General features: G+C 39.1%; 2 protein-coding genes across 8 annotated transcripts in view; one reads left to right on the top strand and one right to left on the bottom strand.

Moving 5' to 3' along the window:
- The window catches only part of LOC122549026 (transcription factor E2F5-like), a 77,997-nt gene that overhangs the window by 31,478 nt on the left and 19,411 nt on the right, over positions 1–27,108 (top strand). The window contains exons 9-10 of one of the 3 annotated variants that reach the window (XR_015757007.1): positions 1,540–1,686; positions 4,687–5,180. The exons of 1 other annotated variant lie outside the window; for it this stretch is intronic. Coding sequence is in view for 1 of the 2 variants with exons in the window: in XM_087986502.1 (XP_087842628.1) it covers positions 4,687–4,724 (38 nt within the window). In the remaining variant the exon portion in view is untranslated. Of the gene's footprint in view, positions 1–1,539; positions 1,687–4,686; positions 5,181–27,108 lie in introns of those variants that run through there. One more of the 3 variants, XM_087986502.1, reaches the window with a different exon arrangement.
- rbis (ribosomal biogenesis factor) lies at positions 12,023–25,489 on the bottom strand. 5 transcript variants are annotated; one of them, XM_043688154.2, is made up of 5 exons: positions 25,276–25,292; positions 24,999–25,139; positions 21,222–21,347; positions 14,295–14,411; positions 12,023–13,265 (listed from the first exon to the last, which is right to left on the bottom strand). In XM_043688154.2, exons 3-5 carry the CDS (start codon positions 21,333–21,335, stop codon positions 13,197–13,199), a joined length of 300 nt encoding a protein of 99 aa, XP_043544089.1. In that variant the 5' UTR covers positions 21,336–21,347; positions 24,999–25,139; positions 25,276–25,292; the 3' UTR covers positions 12,023–13,196. The 5 variants fall into 5 exon arrangements, with proteins under 5 accessions (XP_043544089.1, XP_043544086.1, XP_043544087.1 ...); XM_043688151.2 differs by lacking the exons at positions 24,999–25,139; positions 25,276–25,292 and adding an exon at positions 25,379–25,489; XM_043688152.2 differs by lacking the exon at positions 24,999–25,139 and having other exon boundaries at positions 25,276–25,426.

Raw genomic sequence — 27,108 nt, forward strand, 5'->3', positions numbered from 1 at the left:
CCAAGCCCTGCTTAATATCTGACATCCTTGTGTGCTGGTGGTGAGAAAATCTGACCGTGCTGAACCCCCCGCCACAGCACAAACAAGGCAAACCATGAAGAACTTCAGAATCTACTGTGTGCGCTCAAATAATAAACTATACTTGATCTCTGTGAACAGTTTGAGCAGGATTTTCAAAGATGACATGGTAGAACATTAGGCATCTATGATGGCCAATGTGCTTTTCTTTTGCAAGAGACCTATTTCATGTTTGGTTGATGGTCTCTTTAAAAACTTTTTCCTGAAGCATTATTTCTAAATAGTCACCTGCTTCTGGTAACTGATCATATGAACAAGTTGCCTTGGTGATAATGCAGAAAGAAAGAATCAATCCAAAGTTAATTTCAGGGGTGCATAGGTTATTGAGTGTTGTTCTGTATTCATGAACTTTAGTTTTGTTTCAGAATATACTGAATGTTGGGAGCATCTCTTTCAAATGGGAATCATTTGGAAGGCTGTTGTGACCAGTCGGGTTTTAACGTGCTGTACTGAATGATTGAACTTCTGGGCTAGCTGAGCTGAAAAATGAAAGAGTTCGAAACACATGACTCCAGATTTAGGAACACTAAAACCAGGAGATTTCTGACCTAAAGTGACTACACTTAAGAAGCTAGCAAAGCCTGTGTTGTAAACAGTGAGTTTACAAACTTGGGATGACAGAAAGTGATTTGAAGAGAATACTTTTACAGTATGTAAGCAGAACTTTCAACGAAAAGAGCAAGTGTTTAATTTTTGCAAAATATCTGACCAGTATTTTTCAGTTGAAAGTTAAATTGAGTATAGTTGAAAATTGAGTTCACAGGTTCAGTTTAGATTAATCTTGTGTAAAACTGCAAGATGTTAAAGCTGAACAATAAAGTCACAACATAATGTCTAGGGTGATTTACCTTGATTCCTGTAGAAAATTTTTATTGTCCACATTCATTCACAACATAGTGTTGGTGTGATTCAGGTGAGCTCAATCACATGTTGGGCTCATAGAATCCCTATAATGTAGAAGAAGGCCATTTGGCGTATTGAGTCCACAGCATCCCTACCCAGACCCACCCCATCCTTGGAACCCTGCATTTCCCATTGCTAATCCACCTAATCTGCACATCTTTGGACTGTGGGAGGAAACCAAAGCACATCCATGCAGACACTGGGAGAATGTGCAAACTCCACACAGGCAGTTGCTTAAGGCTGGAATTGAACCTAGGTCCCTGGTAATGTGAGACAGCAGTACTAACCACTGAGCAACCATGCTGCCCATAATTGACTAACCTTGAGAGTTTATTTGTAAAAAGGTGTGATGACCTTGGTGTGGAGAAGGTGGATCCAATTGACTGCAGACTACTTTTTTTGGAGGACGTCATTCCCTGGACGCTGTACTTGACACATTTTGTTGATGGTATCGGTGTATCATAATCACAATAAGACATTTTGTACTTTACCATTACTAAGTTTTATAAGTACAAAGATATCAAGATAGTCATTAGCATTCATGTTCTTTGATTTCAGACTTGAGACAAACCACTCAATAATACACAATGCTGTGATTTTGTCCATATTTGACATCCTGTGGCTTTCTGTAAGAAGGTGGTATTCAGGCCACTGGCTGCTGAGAACATCATAGATTAACTTGATATGACAAGACTGAAAGAAAAGGTTGGTACAAGTTGGGAAATTCATGATCCTCTCTAATGGTTTAGTGGTTCCCTGTTACTCAGTGTACACATTCACAGTTAGACTCTTTAATGGATTTTTTATGGGTATAATCTCGTCTTGCTGCACAATAAGTTGTTTGGAAGAAGGAAGAGAGGTAACAAAATTTCTCTAAGAAACCATAGAAATATTATAGTGTAGTTCACAATGCTGCCTGGGTTAACACAAACATATAGCATGTTGTTCCATTTATGGAGTTGCTAAACATCTAGTTCATTGTTTTGCCCGATTATGATGAGCTGACTTTTAATGCAAAATAAAAATTTTAATTGTCATGTCATCCTTCAAAATTTGGGATCAAATTTTATTTAACAATTTATGAGCAGTATATTTGACCAACTCATTCAAACTCCCCAATCCCACTGGTAAAGTTCTTTGCCAAACCATCAGTCTCCTACAGCATTCACTGACACTTCAGACATGCATCATTGATGTAAAGTGCTTTCATGATTGGTGCTCATGAAAAGCACTACATAAATAGGTGGTAGTGGTATAACAGCAATGTCACAATGACCATAGGGCAAGGAAAAAACATTTTCAGCCAGACAGTGATAGGAATCTGGAATTCACTGCCTCTAGGGTTAATAGAGACAGAAAACCTCAGTTATGTAGATGTGTGCTTGCGATGCCAGGGCATACAAGGTTATGGGTGAAGTGCTGGAAAATCGAGTTAGCATACTTCAGTGCTGATTTTTGACTGGCGCAGTTGTGATGGGCCCCAGGACCTTTTTCCGAGCTATAGTCATCTCTGCCTCGATGACTATAATTACTCATCCAGAAGCTGACACTAATGTTTTAGGGACATGTTGGTGGAATTTAAATTCACCTAATAAATCTGGAATATAAAACTAGATTCAAATAATGGTGAGACTGTAACAATTAACTACTGTAATTTGTGTAAAACATATCTAGTTCACTTAAGTCCTTTAGTAAAGGGAATCTGCCATCATTGTCTGGCCAACATGGTCCCCAATAATTTCTTTAACTCATAACTGCCCTCTGAAATGGCCTAACAATCCACTCAGTTCCAGAGTAATTTGGGAAAAGTGTTATATCTGATGAATGGAAAAAGAAATGCAAATCTTTAGTTCTTTCCTTGGCTCATGCTGCTTCTCTTTCTCAAATTAACATTTTTCATCATTCTGATTAAAATAGCTTGGATGCTGAGAGAATCCTAATCTTGCATTTTCTTCAGTCCTGCCTGTTGACCTGTTTTTCTAATCACCCTTTTCAAAAATGTTATTACACACCTCTGGAGCAGGTGGGACTTGAGCCTGAGTCTCCTGGTTCAGGGTTATGGACACTACCACTGCACCACAAGAGGAGCTGCCCCATTTCTTTGATTTAGATATTTTCTATTCATTTCACCTTAAAATCTTAAATATTTTAGTTGCTGCCTTAGTATTAAAATAAATATATTTCTGGGGCAACTGCCACCAATTGCTCTTAATTTTGAGTCTTCATTGAATCTTTAATATCAAACTCATGTTGGATATTCCCTTATCTTTAGAAGTCTCCCTCCAGTATTTGATTGTGTAAACAAACGGTGGCCCAAACATTGGCATTTTTTGGACTAGTTATATACTATAACATTTGGACATGTTTGCACGTCTTCCAAGAGGCAGACTTTCTATTAACAAGAACTACCAATTATAAACTAATAAGATAACTTACTTTGAACTGTAATATGTGATCAATGTCGATTTATTTTGTAGTAATCTTCCAAAAAGGCAATGAAGCACAATTACAGAGATTCTCTTCAGACCACTTGCCTGTTTTGAACTCTTCAAGTTTGGGATAAGTTTTCCTTTCTCAGGTGTCACTTCCATACTAGGTTTCACATATCATTCCAGCATCAGGAATGTTGGGATCATTTCCTGATCTTGACCTTGTTCCAGGGGCGTAGTTATTGTAGATCTAATTTTTGTCAGTGGTGGGCATATTAGCTAGAAGGTAAATTAGCTGTAAATTATTGGCCTCAAGTGTTAAAATTGAGACAGAAATGAAGAAGTGTGATTCCTCTTTAAACATTCCAAGGTACCCGTTACTGCGACTGCCTTTTACAGCAGAAAATACAAGCTCCAGAGATCCAGCAAGGGAGAGAGAGCTGGGACTTGGTATAGGGCTGCCTCTCAACATTCTGATGCTCACTCAAGGGCCTTGTTGACGTCATGTGGTAAAAGTGAGGTCCTTCTTTGCAGTGGATAAAAGAAGCTATCCTTCCCATCATGACTTCATTGCAGATAGCTGAGAAGATCAGCAGAATAAGTTCACAAGAATTGGTTGCAGAGTTTAAGAATACTCAGTTGTGTTGTATCTCTCAAGGCGAATGCCGGAGTTTCAGAACAGGACCTTGAGTATTCAACCTCAAGTGGACATATCAGCTGAGGAACCTGGGTGTCCTGCTGCTGCTAAATGTAAATAATGTGTGCCAGGGACTTGCTGAGTCCTTCAACATAGCCAACGGTGAGACATGCAGTTAATCTAAATAAGACAATGACATTGGTTGCAGAGTCAACAGTGAGCTGACTGAGCTTTGCTCCATTTTATACTTGTAGAAGCATACAGCACATAAGCAAGTTAAGAACTCTGACTGTGAGGAGGAATTCCCAGTCTCCATACTGGCAAGAGGGACAACTATAATCTGGCAGGGAAGAATAGATGGACACTACTACAGCAGACAGTGAAAAGATATTGCAATCTGTAGATAAAGATGAGTGCTATCCAATCGTCCAGCTGATAGCATGCCAAAAACAAGGCTCCTGTTCAAAGCATGGTTCCAATGCTGTCTTCTTTTAACTCCCACCTCTTCTTATGGTGAAGGAAAATGAGAGTCCTGTAACACCATGAGAGTAGACTTCTGGATTTTGTTTTAGTACTCTCGTGGGGCATGGGCATTGTTAGCCAGGCTAGCATTTATTGTCTGTCTCTATTGTCCTTGAGGAGGAAGAGCTGCCTTCTTGAACCACTGCAGTCCGTGAGCTGTAGGTGGACCCACAATGCCGATAGGAAGGGAATTCCAGGATTTTGACACAGCAACAGTGAAGAAAAGGAATCTATTTCTGAGTCAGCTTGGTGAGTGGTTTGGATACAGTGCATATTTTAGATGGCAAAATAAACAAAACTGTGAATGACAAGAGATCTGAAACAAACAAAAAATGGAAATTGCCGTTGAAATTGAACAGGGCTAACAGCAACCTCTTACCTTTAAGCAGTGACTCCTAGTTTCAGATTCGGCCATCAGAGGAATCATCCATCCGAAAGAACTGTAACAGTTACCTGATGAAAGCTTGTACTTCCAAATAAACCTGTTGGGACTATAATCTGGTGTTGTGATTTTTAACTTTGCTCACCATTGGGCAGAGCATGGCTGTTCCCCACTGAGTTTGATTCACCTATAAATATGTACTCTCTATTTTTCAACATTAGCTGTATCCTTCAAGCTGGATATTATGAATTTACAACCGACATGAATTTTTTTAAAAAAAACACTATCATGTTGACATATGCAATATGTTGTACTTCAGCTCATTTCTCTGACAAATTGATTAAGACATGAATGGTTTCCATCCAAGTTAGTACGAAACCAAATATTTCCCTTAAAGTGGATTGAATTGTTATATGAACAAGACTGGATGGTTATGTTTTAAAAATAAATCTATGGATTTGATAAATTGCAGTGCATAAGTGAGCAAGGTTATGCGCATTTGACTGGCTGTGCTTTTCCAGCACCAATTTTTTCAACCCTGATCTCCAGCATCTGCAGTCCTCACTCTCTCCTATGTGTATTGTCTGTAATGTTCATTTGAAACTTCTACTTAACACCTCTTTTAGGAAATTTAAAGAGGCACAAACAAATGGTAAACTATATATCCTATAAGAAATAGGAACAGAAGTAGGCCATTTGGCCCGGAGAGCTTGCTGTGCCATTCAAATAGGATCATGATTGAACTGATAATCCTAATATTCATTTTCTCCATAACCCCAGATTCCCCTACTGATCAAGAACTTATCTATCTTAGCATTAAATATACACAAGGATTCCACCTCTACACCTCTCTGTAACATCGAGTTCCAAAAACTCAAGTTCTCCCTATGAGAGAAGAAGTTCATCCTCATATCAGTTTAAAGTTAGCCTCAGACAAAAAGGGTACCATGCCCTCTGGTCCTACACTCTCCCATGAGTGGAAACATTCTCTCAGCATTTTAACCTGTCAACCCTCTTAAGCTTTCTTTCTGTATGGCGAAGATCATCTCTCATTCTCTAAACTCCAGTGAGTCGAGTCCCAACCTATTTAAGCCTTTGCTCAGAAGATGTGGGATGATCCAAGTGAACCTTCTCTGAACTGCTACAATGAAATATTTCCTTAAATAAGGGAGCCCAAACTGCTCACTACTCCAGCTGTATCACCTTGTTCAGTTTTAGTAAGACTTCCCAACTCTCATACTCCAACCCCTTGTAATAAGGGCCAACATTTCATTAGCTTTCCTGATTAGCTGCTACTCCTGTGTGCTAGCTTTCTGTATTTTGTGTACAAGTACCACCCCCCCCCCCCCCCCCCCGTGCCTTTTGTTCCAGTTTTCTGCAGATTTTCTCCATTTAAACAATACTGTTCTCCCTTTCAAAATGAACTTCACATTTTCCCATATTATTCTATTTGCCAACTGTTTGCCCACTTCCTTAACATATCAATCTCTCTAAACTGTTGAATCCCTCTCATAACCTGCCTTTCCACTGATTTTGTGTTGTCTGCAGTACATTCACATCCTCCCTCCAAGTGAACAGTTGTGGCCCCAACACTGATCCATGTGGAACCTGGTCATGGGTCACCAACACGGAAAACATTTGTTCCCACTTGCTGTTTCCTGCCATTTAGCCAATTCTCTACCTATGCTAATATACTATCTCCAACATCATGGGTTCTAATCTTATGACTTAACCTTTTATGAGATACCTTGTCAAACACCTCTGGCAGTCAATACAATTACCAGGTCCCCTATTTCTTTGCTGTTTAAGACTCCTTGCTTGAACATGAACAAGTTAGACACTAGTTCACTTTCATGAAGCCATACTAATAGTGATTTTCCAAATGTTCTGCTATTACTTGCTTAATAGTCAATTCTAATACTTTTCCGACAATGGATATCAGGCTAATTGGCCTCAGTCCTTTTGAATAGAGGTTTCGCATTAGCTTTTTTTCCAATCCTTTGGTACTGTTTCAGAATTAAAGGATAAATGGAAAATTACAACCAATGCATTCACTTTCTCTAACTTCCTCGTTGAGGATCCTAGGATGCAAACCATTAGGGGAAGGGGACGTATCTGCCTTTAGCCTCATTAATTTGTCTAATGCTACTTCTTCATGATATGGTACTGTTGTCTAGTTCCTCCTTAAACAAGTTAGACAACTGCAATGAGAATGTTATGAACGAATTTCCCAGGTGTCCCACAATACTGAGGCATTCAAATCACTACAACCACACAGCCTTAAATTTATTTGAAAACAGGTTACAATAATATTTAATACTAAACTTTTTTTTAATTTCAAAATTATACTTTATTCCTGAAAACATGTATAAATTTACCACTGAAGTTGTTCAGCTCTGTACAGTAGCATATGAAGAAATAAACATTGGAGTTTGATTCCATCTAGCAAACAAAACCAAAGGCATTTCTTATTTGTATAAGATTATATTTATATATACTTGAGGTATTGGGAGGGTCTGGTAACCGAATGGACCCCCATTTAACTTTGGCAGAAAGACCTAGTCAGTGGTATTTCCCCACTGTGCCTTGGTGGCAGCTTTAGTAAGACCCTCAGTACGTAGTCCTGGAACTTGGAATGTACCAGTCTGCAATATTTGGTAGAGGCCAACTGTAAGACCAGAAAGTTTCAGGCAAACGCAAAGAGGGTCTCTCATCAAGTTGATGGTCCTCCATGCAGTTGATGTTTGGCTCTGTATGCATTTGGGGAATAGACCGTAAAGTGGATTCCTGTGCCACTGAGGTGCTCAGGACAAACCTTGACATATACCACTGCATCTTTCTCCAGACTTACTTTACAAAGACACATTCAGTAGATAGGTGACAGTCCACATAATTGCAACCCCTCCTTCCTGATATGTCGCAGTATTTGAAGCTCAGACTCCAGCTCCACTTAAGTTCTCAAGCAACCAATATTTGTTACAGCTGTCACTAAGAATTACAACAGATTACACCAGTTCCCACATCTTGCAGGAACAACACATCACCCCATCTTGCATGTTACTTAGGAATTTTAAAAAAACAAACTGTCTTTTAGTGTGTAATTTGTAAACATTTCTCCTATTTACCTTCAATCTGAAAGTCGCCAAATTAGCAACTATTTCCAACCAATGAATTTAGAGTTTCTGTGGTGTCACTCTTTACTTTGTGCTTGGCCCCAATTCATGCTTTCTTTTAAAACAAAAAGCTTACAAACTTTGTGCAAGCAGAAAGCAACTTTTCCCTTCTACACACTAAACAGCAAGCCATCTGGTTATCTGGAAATACTGTGGGCAGAATTTTCCAACCTGGTGGAAGTACACTTGTTGATTGGGTCATCAGAAAGTTTGAAGCAAAATTAAGCACATTGAGACAACTGACTTATGGGTTCATGAGAAATTCATGCAGGGCTCAAAAGAGTTTGAAGGTCAAAATTGGCAAAATTCAGGCTACAGCCTAACCACCAGATGGCACCACAGCAAGTAAAAATTTAAACATGGTGCATGAAGATACGGGAGTAAGGAAGCACCCATTAAAAAATGTACAACTAAATATTTAAAATTTTAGGAGTGCACCGAAACATACAAAATTCAGAGAGGAAGAGTCCATTTGGCTTCTCAACCTCATTCCATCATTCAATAAGAGCAATCTCAAGGCAAAGTTTCCATCTACACTTCTTGGATAAATTTTCACCCTTTCCTTACCAAGGATCTATCCATCTCTGCCCATAAAAGCATTCAAAGATTCTGCTTCCATTACCTTTTGAGTAAACATTCCAAAAACTTGCAACCCTCAGAACAAAGAAAAATGCATTTGTTCGGTCTTAAATAGGCAACCTCTTACTTTTAAAACTCCCTAGATTTAGATTTGGCCATCAGAAGAATCATCCATCTAAAAGAAACTTGAACCTAACACCTAGTTAGAATATTTGGAAATAAGGCCTGAATAGGGAAGATCCAATTAATTAGTCAATTAAAAAGATCATGAACAGTTTTGGATATTAAAATGGTTAGAAATTAATCAAACTAATTTATAACATTACAAATGTGAAAAAGCACATTTGTAATGTTGTGGCATTTGTTTATCAACTGCATCTTCAAATGCAGATATAAATCTAAAATATAAGTTTACAAATAAAGTTCTAACTTCTCTAAATTGTTAAGAACAACTACAGACATAGAACACTAAATAGTTTGTTTTGCATTTCAGGGGTGTGGTTTTAAATGCTACACTTAGCACATTATATAGTGATAGCATTATCTTGTTTGAAGTTTTAAAAGCATTATTAAATGATACATGGTTCTGAACAGATGGAAATACTCCCTTTTACAGTATTTTAATATCCTCCCCTCCTTTTCAAGTTAACATATTTACCACAGATACATTCTTATAAGCTGAACAGCAGCAAATGGCGTCAAAATAATTTCCTCTGCTTCTGTTGGTGCAGAATTAGTATAGCACTGAAATCATGTGTATTACTTTCAATGACACACCTTAATGTTTTTATAATACTGGTTGGTCTTCTTTGGCTTCTTGTTCCTGGTACTACTGTATGCAGAGCCAGCAAAACAAAACCTTCAAACATGTCCAAATCTTAACCAGTTCATGTTATAGGAGCAGAATTAGGCCTTTCTGCCCATCGAGTCTGTGCTGCCATTCAATCTTGGCTGATATGCTCCTCACCCCCATTTTCCTGCCTTCTTTACATATCCTTTCAATCCATTACCAATTTAAAAATTCAACTCCTCCTTAAATTTACTCACTGCCCCAGCATCTACCACACTTTAGGGTGGCAAACTCCACAGCTTTACAACCCTTTGAGTACTAATCTCTCCTCAATTCTGTTTTAAATTTGCTACCATTTATCCTAAGATTATGGCCTCTCATCCTAGAATGCCCTACAAGAGGTAACATCCACACCTTTTATCATCTTGACTATCTAGATTTGATTCTTCTAAATTCCAGAGAAGCATATTATGAAGATTAAGCTACAATGAAAATGGTATTATTGAAGAGCCAAACTTTAAACACTCAAGATATCAAATCTAAAACACCCAGAACAAAAATAGGTACAGCTTAATCTTCACACTTAGAGACTTGGTTGCTAGCCTACAATTTTAACTTTCACATGAGACTAAGTTAACTTTACAGTAGTCACATCATTAATAATATAATTTCATATCTTTAGCACTGTCCAAATAAAGGTTGATTTTAAGTAAAACAGATACACTTTTTCCACAGTTCTTAATTTTCTTGTCATTATTCAATTATTTTTACATATTTGTAAATCCTTTATTTTGATATAATGTCCCATGTCTTCAGGGATTACTGTCCTTTCTGGAGGTATTTATCTATTGCCTTAAAGTGGTGACAAAGGCTTTTTCCCCCCTCAGTAATCAGAACCCAGGATATAGAAACTCTGGATTAATGTCATTGAAGAAACTAGATCAAAATGAAGTCACCAATCAGCTCAGTTGTTGGTGAAGTCACCAATTACACTTCTCACTTCCCAATTCCAGAAATGTTCCAGTGGCATGAATCAATTAGCGTATGCACACAAACAAAATAATTAGGAACAAGAGTAGGTAGGGTGGCACCTTGAACCTACTCCACCATTCAATAAACTAACAACTGATCTCAACTCCATATTCTTGTCTTGAAGACCCTTAATTCTTTTGAATTTCACTTTGTAATCTCCAAATCTTTCAAAGTTCCTTCAAAGGGCAGAGATTTACGAAGTGAATTCCAGAGTCCAGGAGTATGATAGAAAGCTCCGCCACAATTTGGAATAGCATGGAACAACTATGCACCTTGATTCCTTGACAGAGATCTTATTTTTCAATATTTGCTATTACCATACCTATTAGACAGATTGAGACAGTGGACAGTTTTGTTCCACTATCATAAATGAACATTTCCATTTTCTCATTTGTCAAAATATTACAGAAAGTTCTTGATGTCAAAGCTAATTATACAATGTACTGTTGTTCATTGAGTGTTAAATGCAAAGTTAGAATGGACATAGAGATGTACAGCATGGAAACAAATCTTCCAATCGGTCCAAATCTTCCATGCCGACCAGATATCCTAACCTAATATAATCCCATTTGCCAGGACTTGGCCCATATCCCTCTAAATCCTTCCTATTCACATACCCATCCAGATGCCTTTTAATGCTGTAATTGTACCAACCTCACTTCTTCTGGCAGCTCATTCCATACATGCAGCACCGTTTACGTGAAAACGTTGTTCCTTAGATCTCTTTTATAATTATCCATAATTTTCTATAACACAGATGAATGAATGGCATCTGGTGTTCATTAGAAGTGCTCGTGCCCATCTATCATACTATTTTGCATCAAAACATTGCTGATGTGCAAACTGATAACATTACGTCGAAGGAACCAGGCATACAAAGCTAAATTAGCTGGGCAAACCACAACGTATCTTCTTACCCATTCAGATTACAGGATTGTAAAATTAACAGTGCAAAGACTGAGAAGTATATTGGGTATTGCATTTATCTAGTCTCAATCAGGTGGAGAATGAAAAATACAGACAGTTAAGAAAAAAAAGTGGACGGAGGTAAAAAAGAAACAATATAACAGACACTGTTTAACTATTAGCCATCTCACAGGTAAAGTTCTCTTCCACAGACAGCACTGAAGAGTGGCTCACTGATCTTACTCAAGGGGGAGTTACAGCCTCCTTTTGCTCAACAAGGAAGTCAACAGCTACGGAAGGGAGAGGGGGGAAAGTGGAATTGAGGCCACAACTAGATCATTCATTATTTTATTGAATGGTGGATCAAGCTCAAGGCCAAAAGGTCTAGAGTGGTTCTTCTAATAATTTAAATGCCTCAGAGATTAATTGACAGGAAGCAAACTTTAACACATTACTAAAAGAACTCAAACAACTAATCTGGGTTTAATTGTGTGATAAATTGCAACATAGCTTCAAGTATCCTAAGATGATGCCTCAGTCAAAGAACAGAAACTAAAGGCAGTTGTAAAGGATCATACAAGGAGACAATCATAGTCATGAATGATTCCTGTTTATTTCTGGACTGTGCAGATCAATAGAAAAGGCTGCAGAGTGCACACAGACTGCATACGATATTAACATATATGACCACAGTTCTACTATGGTTGTTGCACATATCCTGTATGAAATTGCAAACTAAAGTGCATTCATTAACTGTTATGACTATTCTAGCAGTACCAATACTCCAAGTCTCTGTTCTTTGCCTGGCTCTACCTGCAATGGTTTCTGTTCAACTTGTACTCCTCCTTGATTAACCTCTTGGCTCAAGTATAGTTCAAGTATGAACTGTGCCATTATATGGAAATAATTTTAAGACTAAGGAATTTGTGTTATCTCAACCGCTTCTCTTATTACAAGACTTCCTGATCTGCTTAGCCACAAGATGAAAAAATTCTTGGAGTTGCTTGCACTTCAGAAACAAAAGGGTGTACAGTACTCTTGAAGGCACAGCAGCCAGAAAGGGGGCAGCTCAGAACATTCTAGCCATACATGCCCCTATTGGGAAGTCATAATTAGTAAGTCTGAAAAATGTACTAGTGTCTTATCATTTCAACTTCTGACTACACTTATTTAGAACGGCCTCTTTTTTTTAAAAAGTAGTCTTACTGTATTTTGTTTACTTCCACCATTTGAGCAGTTCTACGTAAAGGGTGACAAATAGAAAAGAAAATAATTAATTACTGCCTTTGAGTATAAAATAGATGCTAAAACCAACTGGATTATTGTATAGACAAAGCAACTCACTGTTGGAGCTATAATAAAGTAAGTTAGATTTAATTTTTCATACTTTAAGAGTATTCAAATTCTCCCCATTTTCGCCAATACTATTCAAACAAATATGCAATGTAAATTTTTTTTTAAAATCACATTTACAACTGAAGTTAATTTCCTAAATATCTGCTAAAAGCATTCTTGTGAATGATCTCCAAATTGGTTTCTTTTATAGAGAAAGATAAATGTTATTTTATTGAATGTCTCTAGTTTGTTAAAAAAGAATGAAGAACCTCATCAATTTTTATACCAAAGAAAACTGACTAATCATTTTTGACAGTGTGTGCGTGGCATTGACTTATAGGGTTAAAATTCTCTAACTTCAATCCCAAAAGGCATTGTCCACTATACACTTTTTCTGATGTACAAGTCCAGCTAAAGTAGTCTTTGAACTTCATAATTGAGAAAACGATTGAGTGGTAGCATCCATATTCAGCACTTCATCAGGTGGCGACCTGGGTATCTGAAATAAAGCGAAATAGGACTTTAAATTACTAGGGTTGCAACATATTACAGTCAATATCTATTTAGTTGTAAATGCATATTGATACCAAATCCCCAATATAGTCATTACTTGCGTGCTACATTATAAGACCTTTTAAGATTACATCCATGTAGCTGCATGCTCTTAAAACTAAAGCAAAGAACTGCACATGGAGAGCTGACATAAAAACAGAATAGAAAAATCAGAGTTCTTAAGAGTCACCAAAATCAAAATGTTGCTTTGCTTTCTACCCACAGATGTTGCCAGACCTGCTGCTTTTGCTGGTAAAACTACTGGTCCTGGAAGCAGCAGTTAAAAAAAAAGTACAGCAGTCTGCTGCTTTGTCTGGCAAATATGGCATACGAGTAGCTAAACTGCATTAAACAGCAAGGTCCAATGTTTGATTCCCCATCTGTCCTGAGTTAGCGGTCTCTGTAGCTACAACAATAAATGTCAGCAAACCCCGAGTCACAGAGTGTCTCCGTTCATCAATGACACCTGCTGAAAGGTGGAAATGTGAAAATCTCAAACAAAGACAGAGTTGGGATGAGGTTTAGCCAAATGTTCACCTATATTGCAATGCTCACTTTCTAGGTCTATACATAATAATTCGTGTACAGTTGTACAGTAACAAAGTTGTTGAAACATATCACAGTAAGGACCCAATGCCTTTAAAAAGAGAAAAGATGGAGAAAGAAAATGACCCCATTCGATAGTCTGCATGTAGGCACTCGTACAAGACAAGCTGCCAACGCCACATCAGAAAAGCATGTAAATTGTAACAAGCAGAACTGAAAAAGTTTGCAGGGCTGAACTTCACAGGAACTGAATTAACCCAACTCACTGGGGGAGCTTCTTGCTTTACTTGAAAACGGTCAGGACATGAAACCGGATAAATCTTACAAATAAATTAAACCATAAACTCAGCCAGACTATAAATTAGTTGCAGGGGTATCCGTAATCTCCTAAAAGTTTTCAAGACTTGTTTAGGATAAAATAATCAGTTACCTGCAGTGGTTTCTTTGAAGATGTTGAAGTGTCTTTGGATAGGTTCTGGATCTCTTTTCGCACTTCTGAAAAAGCTTTATTGACTTTACAGACCTTTTCATTATTCACAATGTTAATCTGTTCAGAACAAAATATAAAGTTTAACTCCTTTTAGGCAGTGAGCTACTCCTACACTGCCTGAGCAGTAATTTCATTACATGATCGGTGCACACATCAAATTTAAAAAAAATGCAAAGCTGGTGACTTTCATAGCCACCTGTGGTGAAGCATTTCAAAGCAATCATATCACTCATATTTTGGTAAATTTAAGCTGACAACCCTGGTTGGGTTTCTTCAAAGCTTATTAAATAAAAGAATGTATTTCTCACACCCTCCCCCTCCCATTTATCAGTTTTAAAAATTGCTTGAAATTTATGTTGATATAATAGATAAGCATAAAAAAAAGGAAGCATTTTCCAATGAAAGTCAAGCAAGCAAATTCACAAATAGTGTATTTAAAATAACTGAACAGAAGCACTGGATTAAAAAAGTGAACCAAATTGTTCTTATTCATCCAGAAAGATAATCTGCACAGGTTTGAACAATACTGTATTAACATTGCTTAGAAATCATCAAGTCTAGCAAGTATACCATTAGTCTGATTCCCACGTTCTCACAATGCACACATTCTATTTGCTAACATCAAGTGCCTGAATGACATTAAAAAGCATTAATATGAAATGCAGGATTAGTATGCAGTGTGCGGATGACTGCAAGAAGGGACAATTCAAATCATTAACATTTGCATTATGAGGTCACTGGTTTGGGTCACTCAGTGTCAAAAAGAAAGAAAAAGGGATGAACAGTCACCAAATTCTAGCACAATGCAGGCTATTCTTGAGCTATTGTGGATATAACCCTGTTGACAGCTACTCTATAATGACTGCAACTGTTAAAGATGGGTTGTGTTTCAGAAACAATGAACATATCCTATCTGCCTCGATGGCTAAATCTCTCAGTGGCTGCTGGTGTGTTGGCTCTACTGCTTTGAAGAGCTTCCAAAACAGAAATGATAGTGGAAGCAGAGGTTTTAATCTCATAATCAGACGGCGTGCCAAATGTGTCAAAATAACAGGCTACTTCTGTCCAAACCAGTCAAGCAAACAGGCACATGCGAAGAAGATAACACAAATATATATTTTAAATTGAGCAAATATTTTTTTAGATTGCATCACTTTCCTGTCTGGAAATGAGGAAAGATTATTTTTGAAATGTTAAATACCAAAACGTAAGATCAAAGTCAGCTATAAAGGCGCAGATTAGATTAGATTCTCTACAGTATGGAAACAGGCCCTTCGGCCCAACAAGTCCACAACGACCCACCCAGACCCATTCCCCATATTTACCCCTGACTAATACATCTAACACTATGGGCAATTTAGCATGGCCAATTCACCTAACCTGCACATCTTTGGATTGTGGGAGGAAACCGGAGCACCTGGAGGGTGCCCATGCAGACACAGGGAGAATGTCTGTGTGGAGTTTGCACAGTCACCCAAGGCAGGGACTGAACCTGGGTCCCTGGCACTGTGAGGCAGCAGGGCTAACCACTGAGCCACTGTGCCACCCACTAATAAAGCATATCAAAGAGGAAATATATTCACAATGGAATCAATGCAGTAAATACCGGATTATGATCAACATTTAGCCCAACAGGATCACCAATTAGCAGACAAAGACCAACAATGCAAACAGCCCACAATAAAAACAGCTTGCGACTGGTTCACCATCTAAGTCAAAACATTTTAAAATCATATTGGAGTTCAGAAGAAAGCTGTGTGAGGAATAGACATGATTAACAGAAAGCAGGCAGGAAAACACAACTTTATACCTCCACTTAAGAACATCAGTGATCAAAAACAAAGACGTCAAACTTGAAATTATGGTACAATGACCTTGGCCACTTCACTTGATTTGACTAATGGGAAAGATTGTATGGTGTTCGAAATATCCTTATTTAAAGAGACTGCAAACTGAGAACACAGAGCTGAAATCCATCATTAAAGGAGAATTTGTAGTTGCAGAAACCATACTAAATAAATAGCTAATATGCTGAAAGAGAATCATAGATATGTACAGCATAGAATCAGTCCCCTCAGTCAAACTTGTCCACGTTGACTAGATATTCTAAATTAATCTAGTCCCATTTGCCAGCACTTGGCCCATATCCCTCTAATCTCTTCCTATTCATATATCCATCCAGATGCCAGTTAAATGTTGTAATTGTACCAGCTTCCACCACTTCCTCTGGCACCTTATTCCATGCTCGCACCACCCTCTCCGTGAAAATGCTGCCTCTTAAGTTTCTTTTAAATCTTTCCCCTCTCACCATAAATCTATTCCCTTTGGTTCTGGACTCCTCTACCCCAGGGAAAATACCTTGTCTATTCACCCTATCCATGCCCCTCATGATTTTATAAATCTCGATAAGGTCAGCCCTCAGCCTCCAACGCTCCAGGGAAAATAGCTCAGCTGATTTAGCCGCTCCCTATGGCTCAAACCTTCCAACCCTGGCTACATCTTCTGAACCCTTTCAAATTTTACAACAGCCTTCCTATAGAAGGGAGACCAGAACTGCACATAGTACTCCAAACGTGGCCTAACCAATGTCCTGTAATGCTTTCCAATTTCCTATACTCAATCCATTAATCAATAAAGGAAAGCATACTACTTTTAATTAAGTTTCTGACATCAAACAGTACTCAATAGCCCTACTGAAACTTAAAAATCAAATATGCCTCCATTAACTGTGTTTTGCAATTCTCCTCCATGCCCAAAAATTGATCACCATACAATCCTCTTACTTCTCTTCTCCTTTGCACTGAATTGGTTAACTTTATGAACAACGAACAAGAGTAGATCACTCAGTCCCTCCAGCCTGCTCCCCCATTTAGATCAAGTTGATCTGATTGTAACCTCAAATCAGAATGCCCACTTTTCCAATAACCCCTTAACAAGAAATTATTCACCTCTGCACCACTATCCATCTTAAAAATATACAAGGACTATGATTCCACCATCTTTTCAGGAAGGGAGTTCCAAAGATCTTAAATCTTGGAAAGAAAAAGATTGCCTAATCTCAGTTTTCAATGGACAATCTTTGAATTTTAAACAGTAACTTCCTTCCGAACAGCATTGTGGGTCAACCTACACCCAACAAACTGCAGCAATTCACCACCAAGAAGGATGACCAAGAATTGCTGGCCCATCCAACGACATTCACATGCCATAGATAAATTTTTAAACTCATCCATAATCTTTATAAAATGCAGATGAGGCTGGTTTTACACATTCCAATCCTGTCCTGGCAGGTCAGCCATTCTGGTGGTTCTTCTCAAGAACTCAAATTCCAATTCTGCACAGAATTGGCTCTTCCTTCATGCTTTCCTCGATCTTTAAAATGCGACTACCATTTGAAATCATTCCTTTACAAAACTTCAGGCAGCACCAATGTTGAAACTTCTTTTACATGCAATCATGTTGAATCTTCTAATTATAAGCTGATCAAAACTACCCAAGATTTGGGTTTGAATCCAATCCCACCAATCTAACCGCAAACATTCAATTACCTAGATATGCCTAACGAGGAACACAGGACCTGGGAGCGAGAGTAGCAAGCCTGCCCTGTCATAAGAGCATGGCTGATTTATTATTGTTCAGTGTGCATCCAGGGGATCTGTTAGTGATCTCTCATCGTTCCTATTGCTTATCTCAAACCAAATTGTAGTGAGCCAAAGTTCTCTCTCATTGGGATTGCACGTGGCATAGTGATTAGCACTGCTGCCACACAGCACCAGGGACCAGGTTTGATACCAGCCTCTGGCGACTGCCTGTGTGGAGTTTGCACATTCTCCGTGTCTGCGTGGGTTTTTTCTGGTTTCCTCCGGCATCCAAAGATGTGCAGGTTAGGTGGATTGGCCATGCTAAAATGCCATAGTATCCAGGGATATACATGCTAGGTGGATTAGCCATGAGAAATGCAGCATTACAGGGAGAGAGTGGTGGATCTGGGTGGGATACTCTTTGGAGGGTCAGTGTGGACTTGATGGGCTAAATAGTCTGCTTCCATACTTGTAGGAACTCTACAATTCTATTGTATTAATGTCATCCTTAATTAATACAGCTACCCCACAAACCTGTTCTAGTTCCCAGCCTTTTTTGAAAGGTCAAATATCCTTTGATTTCCAAGCCTTGGTTTCCATGTAATCATGTCTCTATTATGGCTACTAGGTTATATTTCTATTTTCCTTTCTGGTCTAATAATTTATCCATTTTGTTGTTATGATTGTTACATTATTAACAGATAATTAATTTTCCAGAAGCACTAGCTGCTCTGGATCATTTGCTGCATTGACATAAGGTTTCAGCTTCCAATGAAATGGTTCCATTCCATGGTTCAGGTAGCTACTTCTTTTCAGTGAAGTTATTGAAGTGATTCCCAAAACAAAAGATTGTCGTCAATTTGAATGTGCTTTTCATAATAAATGTTGAGTTTATTTTGGAACACAGTCATTCCCCTTTGAAGGATACTGGGTCAATGAAAAAATTCTTGGTAGTATGGATGCGCAGAGGGATCTTGGAATTCATGTACATTGAGCCCTGAAAGTTGCCACCAAGGTTGATATAGTGCTGTTAAGAAGACATATGGTGTGTCAGGTTTTGTTGGTAGAGGGATTGAGCCCCAGAGCCATAAGGTCATGTTGCAACTATACAAAATGCTCATGCAGCCACGTGGAATATTGTGTGCAGTTCTGGTTGCTCAATTATAGGAAGGATGTGGAAGCATTGGAAAAGGTGCAGAGGATTTACCAGGACATTGCCTGGTCTGGAGGGAAGGTCTTATACGGAAAGGCTCAGAGACTTGGGTTCGTTCTCATTGGAGAAAAAGGCCGCGAAGAGGCGATTTGATAAAGACATACAAGATGATCAGAAGATTAGATAGGGTGAAAGTCTTTTTCCTCGAATGATGGCGTTGGCTTGTAGGAGGGGGCATAGCTACAACTTGAGGGGTGATAGATTTAAGACAGATGTCAGAGGCAGGTTCTTTACTCAAAGTGGCAGGCAGTGCATTCCATGCCCTTCCCAATGTAGTTAACTCAGCCATATTAGAGGTATTTAAACAATCCTTTGATTAGCACATGGATGATGATGGGATAGTGCAGGGGATGGGCTTAGATTAGTTCACAGGTTGGCGCAACATCGAGGGCCAAAGGGCCTGTTCTGCGCTGTATTGTTCTATTTCACTTTAATATCCCACTTTAAGATCAGAATACTGGAAAGAATTATGAAAAAATGTACGACAAATTATATCCTACAGTATTTTTTTTTAAATCAACAAACTACAGCAGATAAAATATAGTAACAGGCCATTTGCTTCAACTTTTCCACAATTATCTTTCATCAATGCCATCTAATCCAGCAGCATAACTTTCTATGTTTTCTCCTTGAAATGGTTACTTAGCTGCTTATTAAGACACACCTGCAACACAATGCAGGAGACTTTTTCCCAAGCTACCCAAGATTCTCTTTCAAAACGTGCCAGCCCAAGAGGTTCCTGGAAAGAAGCAGTGCTTCTATCAGGACATTTTCCCAAGGCTTTCACAACTTTGATGGCCTTTTTCACCCGAGACTAGATTAACTAGAGGCCCCTTTGAATCTGTGCTCAGCAACAAGGGGTGCAAAGTGTGACTGCAGATGTCACTCTGGTCTTCAGAGGATGGTAATGAGACAGCTTTCTGAAGATTTATCTCCAATGCCAGCATTAAGGGGTCATATGTCTAGCACTCTGCTGTTGCAGAGAACAGCTTGCTCCTCGGGGACTGCAACTTATCAAATTACTAGAGCTTCATAGATCTCTCCCAGCGACAGTGAATCTGGATAATTGATGAATTAAATTGCAGGCCTTCACTAGATTCAAAGGTGCTTGAAGTGAGAACTCAATGCCTGCTCTATAATTCTTGTAGGTACTGGAGTTTCATCATATTGGCTGCTTTGCGGTGTCTGTCTGGAGGCATAAACAGAAGTTCTAACTTCAAAGGATAGCCATGATCAATTAACCATCCTGATTCCATTAGGACTGGTCAAGTGCAGTGGTGTATGACACAGCTCTCAGAGTTTCCAGAAGGGTTGAGATGAGAAACTGGTCAGCATCACATTCTTATTAGCTACACGTTCAGTTAATAAAAACCTTTACCTTTAATTGTGTGGGTTCCTGAATGAGGCTTTCAGTGTGACATGCAACCTTGCTTCTTGCATCTATGGCAGCCCTGATAGTCTGAGTCGCTGATTCTATTGACGAGGAAATTAACTGCATGGTTTCACTGAAGACCATCTCAGTTGCCTTCCTTATACAATGGTGAACTCTAGTCACTTTATTGTACTAAAGATCTCCTCTTATCACCAGAGGAGATTAGTTCCCAAAGCATAGTCTGATAAAAAGACATAATTACTCCAGACCTGAGGGAACAGATATACTGCAATTTGTAACCTTCAATTAAGCAAAATCATTCAAAAGTGCCTGCCAGACTATTCAGACAAAAACATACTCAGCAAGTAGCCAGATTTAGAAAAGTAGTTTTATTTCAAACACCCGTAACAAATATCAACACGCTCCTAGAGATACAGACCTGCACTGTTAGATGCCCAAAGCCCAAATGAGATATTAATATCTGACACTCAACAGAATCACCCTAATTTCTGAAAGGTAGTATCAGAAACCCAATAATTAATATACATGCTACAAAAACAAAAATTTAAGGTAGCAAATCAACTAAAGAAAGCCAATGGCATAAAGACATAAATCACACCCTTGTGGTTCCCAAGTGACAGAAATGTTAAAATGGACACGTTTGAAGTAAGTTTTCGCACAATAGTGAAGTATTCACTAACCTTCTTGAGACTTGTAGTTACGGGTTTGGTTTTACTTTTGACCTTGAGATTTTTGCTTTTGGCAACTTTGAAGACATCTTTATGTTTCTGTGCCTTTGATTTGTTCTTTGCCATTTTGATAGGTTACTGGAAGGTAAACAAACAATCACAAGATCAATTCAATACTGTTTATATGTGCTTATGGACCTTAAAACTTACTGATGTCCAATCTTGATGGAATTCTAGGCATTTCTTCCTACTCCTCCTCACTTAATAAAGACTGACACAGTGACATTCCTCTTTTCTGCTCCTTGTGTCAACTAATCAATCTATCCTCATTTGTGTTCAGAAAATGTCCCAAACCAACCTAAGAAATTCAGAGAAGCAGAATATCTCTTTATTCTAATACACTGTGCTAATTCTACCCATCACGAGGGCTGAGATAAGGTTTCAGGGCTGTGAAATGCCTAGAAACTAGCACTTCACCAGCTGATTTCCACTGATCGTCCAAACAGAACCAACTGACTGGTGTGCAATTTGCCTGCAGATTTCACTGAAGACAGACGGGCAGAATTTCTGTCCCTGATGACAGATCTATTTCAGCAAACTGCAGTGGTGAATTAGTGTTGAACCTATTAGTGTTGAAGCAGGAAATTATAGACCAGTTAGTCTGACCTCAGTGGTGGGAAAGATGCTGGAGTCCATTATAAAGGATGAAATTACGGCACATCTGGATAGTAGTAACAGGATAGGACAGAGTCAGCATGGATTTATGAAGGGGAAATCATGCTTGACTAATCTTCTGGAATTTTTTGAGGATGTAACTCAGAAGATGGACGAGGGATGAGGGATATCCAGTAGATGTAGTGTACCTGGACTTTCAGAAAGCTTTTGATAAAGTCCCACACAGGAGGTTAGTGAGTAAAATTAGGGCGCATGGTACTGGGGGCAAAGTACTAGATTGGATTGAAAATTGATTGGCTGATAGGAAACAAAGGGTAGTGATAAACGGCTCCATTTCGGAATGGAGGCAGTGACCAGTGGGGTAGTGCAGGGATTCGTGCTGGGACTGCAGCATTTTACAATATATGTTAACGATATAGAAGATGGTATCAGCAATAACATTAGCAAATTTGCTGATGATACAAAGCTGGGTGGCAGGGTGAAATGTGATGAGGATGTTAGGAGATTACAGGGTGACCTGGACAAGTTAGGTGAGTAGGCAGATGCATGGCAGATGCAGTTTAATGTGGATAAATGTATGGTTATCCACTTGTGGCAAGAACAGGAAGGCAGATTACTACCTCAATGGAATCAATTTAAGTAAAGGGGCAGTACAGAGAGATCTGGGTGTTCTTGTACACCAGTCAATGAAGGCAAGCATGCAGGTACAGAAGGTAGTGAAGAAGGCTAATAGCATGCTGGCCTTCATAACAAGAGGAATTGAGTATAGAAGCAAAAAGGTGCTTCCGCAGCTGTACAGGGCCCTGGTAAGACCACACCTGGAGTACTGTGTGCAGTTCTGGTCTCCAAATTTGAGGAAAGACATTCTGGCTATTGAGGGAGTGCAGCGTAGGTTCACAAGGTCAATTCCTGGAATGGCAGAATTACCTTACAATGAGAGACTGAAGCAACTGGGCTTGTATACCCTTGAGTTTAGAAGTCAGAGAGAGACATACAAGATTATGAAAGGATTGGACACTCTGGCAGCAGGAAACATGTTTCCGCTGATGGGTGAGTGCCGAACCAGAGGACACAGCTTAAAAATACGGGGTAGACCATTTAGGACAGAGATGAGGAGAAACTTCTTCACCCAGAGAATGGTGGCTGTGTGGAATGCTCTGCCCCAGAGGGCAGTGGAGGCCCAGTCTCTGGATTCATTTAAGAAAGAGTTGGATAGAGCTCTCAAGGATAGTGGAATCAAGGGTTATGGAGATAAGGCAGGAAGAGGATACTGATTAGGAATGATCAGCCATTATCATATTATATGGCGGTGCAGGCTCGAAGGGCTGAATGGCCTACCTATTGTCTATTGCTCAGGTTTTGCTAATTATATTGTCAACATTCCAAAAGGACTGGACTTTGATGTAAGTGCAGTGTCTCAGCCAGATCTGTTCACCTCTCTAGAACCGAGCAACAATAAAGCCTAATCCTTTGAGATACAAGTAATAATTTTTCAAAATAATTTAACAGCTGGATTGCTGATTAGAACCAAGGAATTTAGGCTATAAATTATAAACTATTGAATAAATAGCAATTAGCACCAGAATCTCAACACAGGACCATTAAAATTTTGAAATACTTACATGACTCAGTTACAGAGAAATAATAAAGTGAACACAAGACCCAGCACTGACCTGGAGATAAGGTGAAAATAACATCACAGCACAAACTCTTCCTAACTGCTCTGTCAATAGCTCTATGCCCCAAGCACTGCAACAATTCAAAAATACAATTCACCATCACCTTCTTCAGACAACTGGGAACAGATAATATATGCTGGCCTAGCCAGTGACTAAATATCCCATGAAACTATTTTGTTAAAAATGTCTTTTTCTTCTTATTAAAATCAATTAATAGTCCAATGCATAGAGGAAAGTCAGGACAGCTCAATACCACCAAATACACATTTTGTTTCAAGTGGGAACTCCACAACAATTCTCACCTCCTAGACAACCACAAGTGCAGAAACTGTCATGAGCTGGAGCAAATATTGGCCTCAGTGTAGACAGAGAAGTAGCTGGAACTATTGTGGTAGATTGCAGGGCTTACATGGATAGCGCATTTCTGTGTAGCCACCGCAGAAGAGGAATAAGTGCATGCTAAGCCATCAAATAAGATGAAGCAGGTAGCACAAGAATTGCAAGAATCTCATGAATGCATTTCACTTTCCAACTGGTATTTAATTCTGAATACTAGTCTGTGGAATGGTTCACCTGGGGAGTGCAATCCAGAGCCCAGTTCTTGGACCCCACCCCGACTTAGTTGTACAGAGATGGCAGGCAAACAAAATGGGCATGCAACAGTGATGAGGGATTCTAAAGTTAAGGAAACAGTCAGACACCTTGTGTCACAGGTTAGAACACAAATTGGTACGTTATCTCTCTATGCTGATGTCACCTAGCAGTTCCACAGCATTCTGACAGGAGCCACTGATTAGTCCATTTAGACAGCTCAACTGTACCAATAACTTGGGTTGAAATGGGAAAGAGATCCTTCAAATAGATTCTAGAGATTTACAAATGAACTAGCTAGATCTTAGAAGCCACGATTAATGGATCACTCCCAGTGTCATGCATTACCAAATACAGAAATAAAATTACAAGAACAGATGAATACATGGCAGGAGAAATTGTGCAGGAGGAAGAGTTTTTGATTTCTGGGACTTTCCAACAGGTTCCAGGGAAGTGGACAAAATTACAAGTTAATGGATGCAGGACCAATACAGTTATATGGGTGGTTTGCATGTACTGTTCAGGACATGTAAATTAACATGGCAAGGAAATGGGCACCAGAGCATAACATGCGAAAGGAATATACAAGCTGCACAAATAATTGAAAAATCAGAAGATAGTAAGTCCATTTGTAGTAAGTTGGAATGCACTGTTATGTTAATCATATACTTCTGAGGACTAGTTATGGTTGGGATGTTGGAAATTCAGTAGCCAATTTGCACAATACAAACTCCCAGTGTTGTGATGACATCTAGGTAACCTTATGTTGACTAAGAGGTAAAAGAAATAGTCAAGGTACCCATTCAATTCAGAGGGCAGCAGCATTCTCAAGTTAATACTTCACCTGAAAGGCAACACTTCAGACAGTGCAGCACTCGCAGTATCGCACCATCGTCCAGTCTGTTTGTTTGTTGAAGTCCTACAATGGATTGAACCCACAATCCTCTGACTGTGAGAGGCAAGTGTAACATCAACTGAGCCAAGGCTGACAAGTGAAACATGATTAAGTGGTAAAATTTAAAACACTACAAAATACAGAGCAGAAATGTCCCTCTCTATTACAAGCTCAACTAATTCTTGATATAAAATAGAATTTTACACTTTTTCAAATGAAAACGCACCACCTTGATACACCCGATAAGTTGTTCCAACAGTAGGTCCACCCGGCCCAGTAGAGTGATCTCCCTTTTCCTTTTGTACATACACTGTCCTGTTGGAACCTACCCCCAGGTGGAATTGAGGTAACTCCGGGCCAACACTACCGCGTGCTCCAGGACACAGCAACGTCACAAACCGCGCGCCACTCACTTCGGAAAGACCCCCAGAGGGAGGCTGCCCGATACGCTGCCTGTTTTATAATGAAGCAGAGACGGGAATGTTGGTGTGCGAGAAGGCGGAGGTTGTTATTGCTCTAACTTGATTGTGTTCCAGAATTAGTGACTTATCGCAGTCAAGTCTGTGCACATACATACAGTTCTGAAGAGGAGCCGCAATAGACGGAAACATTAACTCCGTTCCTCTCTTCACAGATTCTGTCAGTCCTGCTGGGTTTCTGCAGCTCTCTTGGTGTTTCACATTTCCAGCATCCGCAGGGTTTCCCTTTTATAATGTTAGAAATGTTCGCCTCTATTGTTATCTGTCGGACAGACGGTGACAAGTTGCGTCTTGTCATTGAATGAGAGACTTTCATTCCTGTAGCACCGTTCACAACCTCCAGGCATTTTATAGCTAATAACTTTGGAAACTGTTGTCGCAAAAGCAGCCAGTTTGCACACAAACAGCATTGTGTTGACCAACAAGAACAGATCACAAAATAGAGGTGGGGTGCCATGTTTGCATGAAAGCACTAATCTGTGTCCCCTACCATCTGTTCGCTGGCAAAATCCCATAGATCTATTTGAACACCAAAGCAATTTATCTGGTCATTTTTTTTTTCAAATTGCTATTTCTGAAATCTTGTGGCTGCAATGTTTCCCTACCTAACATTTTAAAACTAGTTCACTAATTCGGAAATGCTTTGGGAGGTCATAAACGATGCTAATGCTTATTTATTTTCTTTCTGTCTTTATCTCTCTGCATTCAATGTGGTGAAGATACTTCTACAGTGTTGTTAAGTGTAGATTTCTAGAATTGTGACTAACAATGATAAAAGAAAGGTAATCTATTTTTAAGTTGGAAAATGTGATTTGGAGGGGAACTCACAGGTGGTGGTGTTCCCATCTGCCTGCTGACCTTTCTTACTCAGGGGTAGAGGCTGTGGATTTAGAAGGTACTGTTACTGTACATTTTGTAAATGGTACACACAGTAGAGGAAGGTGATGTTTCAGATGGAGGGGTTGCCAAACAAGTGGACTGCTTTAATATGATTTGGACGTGCTGGTGTTGGACTGGGATCGACAAAGTTAGGAATCACACAACACCAAGTAATAGTCCAATAGGTTTATTTGGAAACACTAACTTTTGAGGTGGTTGTGGAACAGGATCATAAGGCACAGAATTTATCGCAAAAGGGTTACAGTGTCATGGAACTATAATGGTATGTTAAAGAAACTTAGATTAAGTCTTTTACCTTTTAGAATGGGATATGCTAGTTTCGGTGCTTTAATATGTAAATCCCAGAACTCCTTTTAAGTAACATTCTCAAGATAGGTTCAGCTTTTCTAACAATAATTGCCATCTCAGTTCTGACAGTGCATTAAAGGTGTGAGGTTAAAGTCTGTCTGTCCCAATATTGAGTCAGACTGGTTCTATTTCTAAAGTGGGACTTACAGAATCTTACATGAACTTTGAGCAAAATAAAAAGTAAGTCTGCAAAAACAAACTCACCCCATAAACTTATGTGTGTGCATATGCAGGAGAGTCACAGTGAGTGTTGGCATGTGAACGAGTATGTGTGCAAGCTTGGTCAAGTATGTGTGTGAGTGTGATCAGGTACAGGCCTGTGAAAAGGTTCA

This window comes from Chiloscyllium plagiosum, unplaced genomic scaffold, assembly GCF_037043375.1.
Source record: "Chiloscyllium plagiosum isolate Xiang-an unplaced genomic scaffold, Cpla_swu_hap1 HiC_scaffold_4, whole genome shotgun sequence".
Lineage (NCBI taxonomy): Eukaryota > Metazoa > Chordata > Chondrichthyes > Orectolobiformes > Hemiscylliidae > Chiloscyllium > Chiloscyllium plagiosum.

Bases quoted from the DNA above. Each gene is read 5' to 3' on its own strand.
- rbis (XM_043688151.2), bottom strand. From the start codon at position 21,335: ATGGCAAAGAACAAATCAAAGGCACAGAAACATAAAGATGTCTTCAAA. The intron at 14,412-21,221 runs GTTAGTGAATAC...TGTTCTGAACAG, and splicing joins TAACTACAAGTCTCAAGAAG to ATTAACATTGTGAATAATGA. The intron at 13,266-14,294 runs GTAACTGATTAT...GCTTTATTTCAG, and splicing joins CTTCAAAGAAACCACTGCAG to ATACCCAGGTCGCCACCTGA.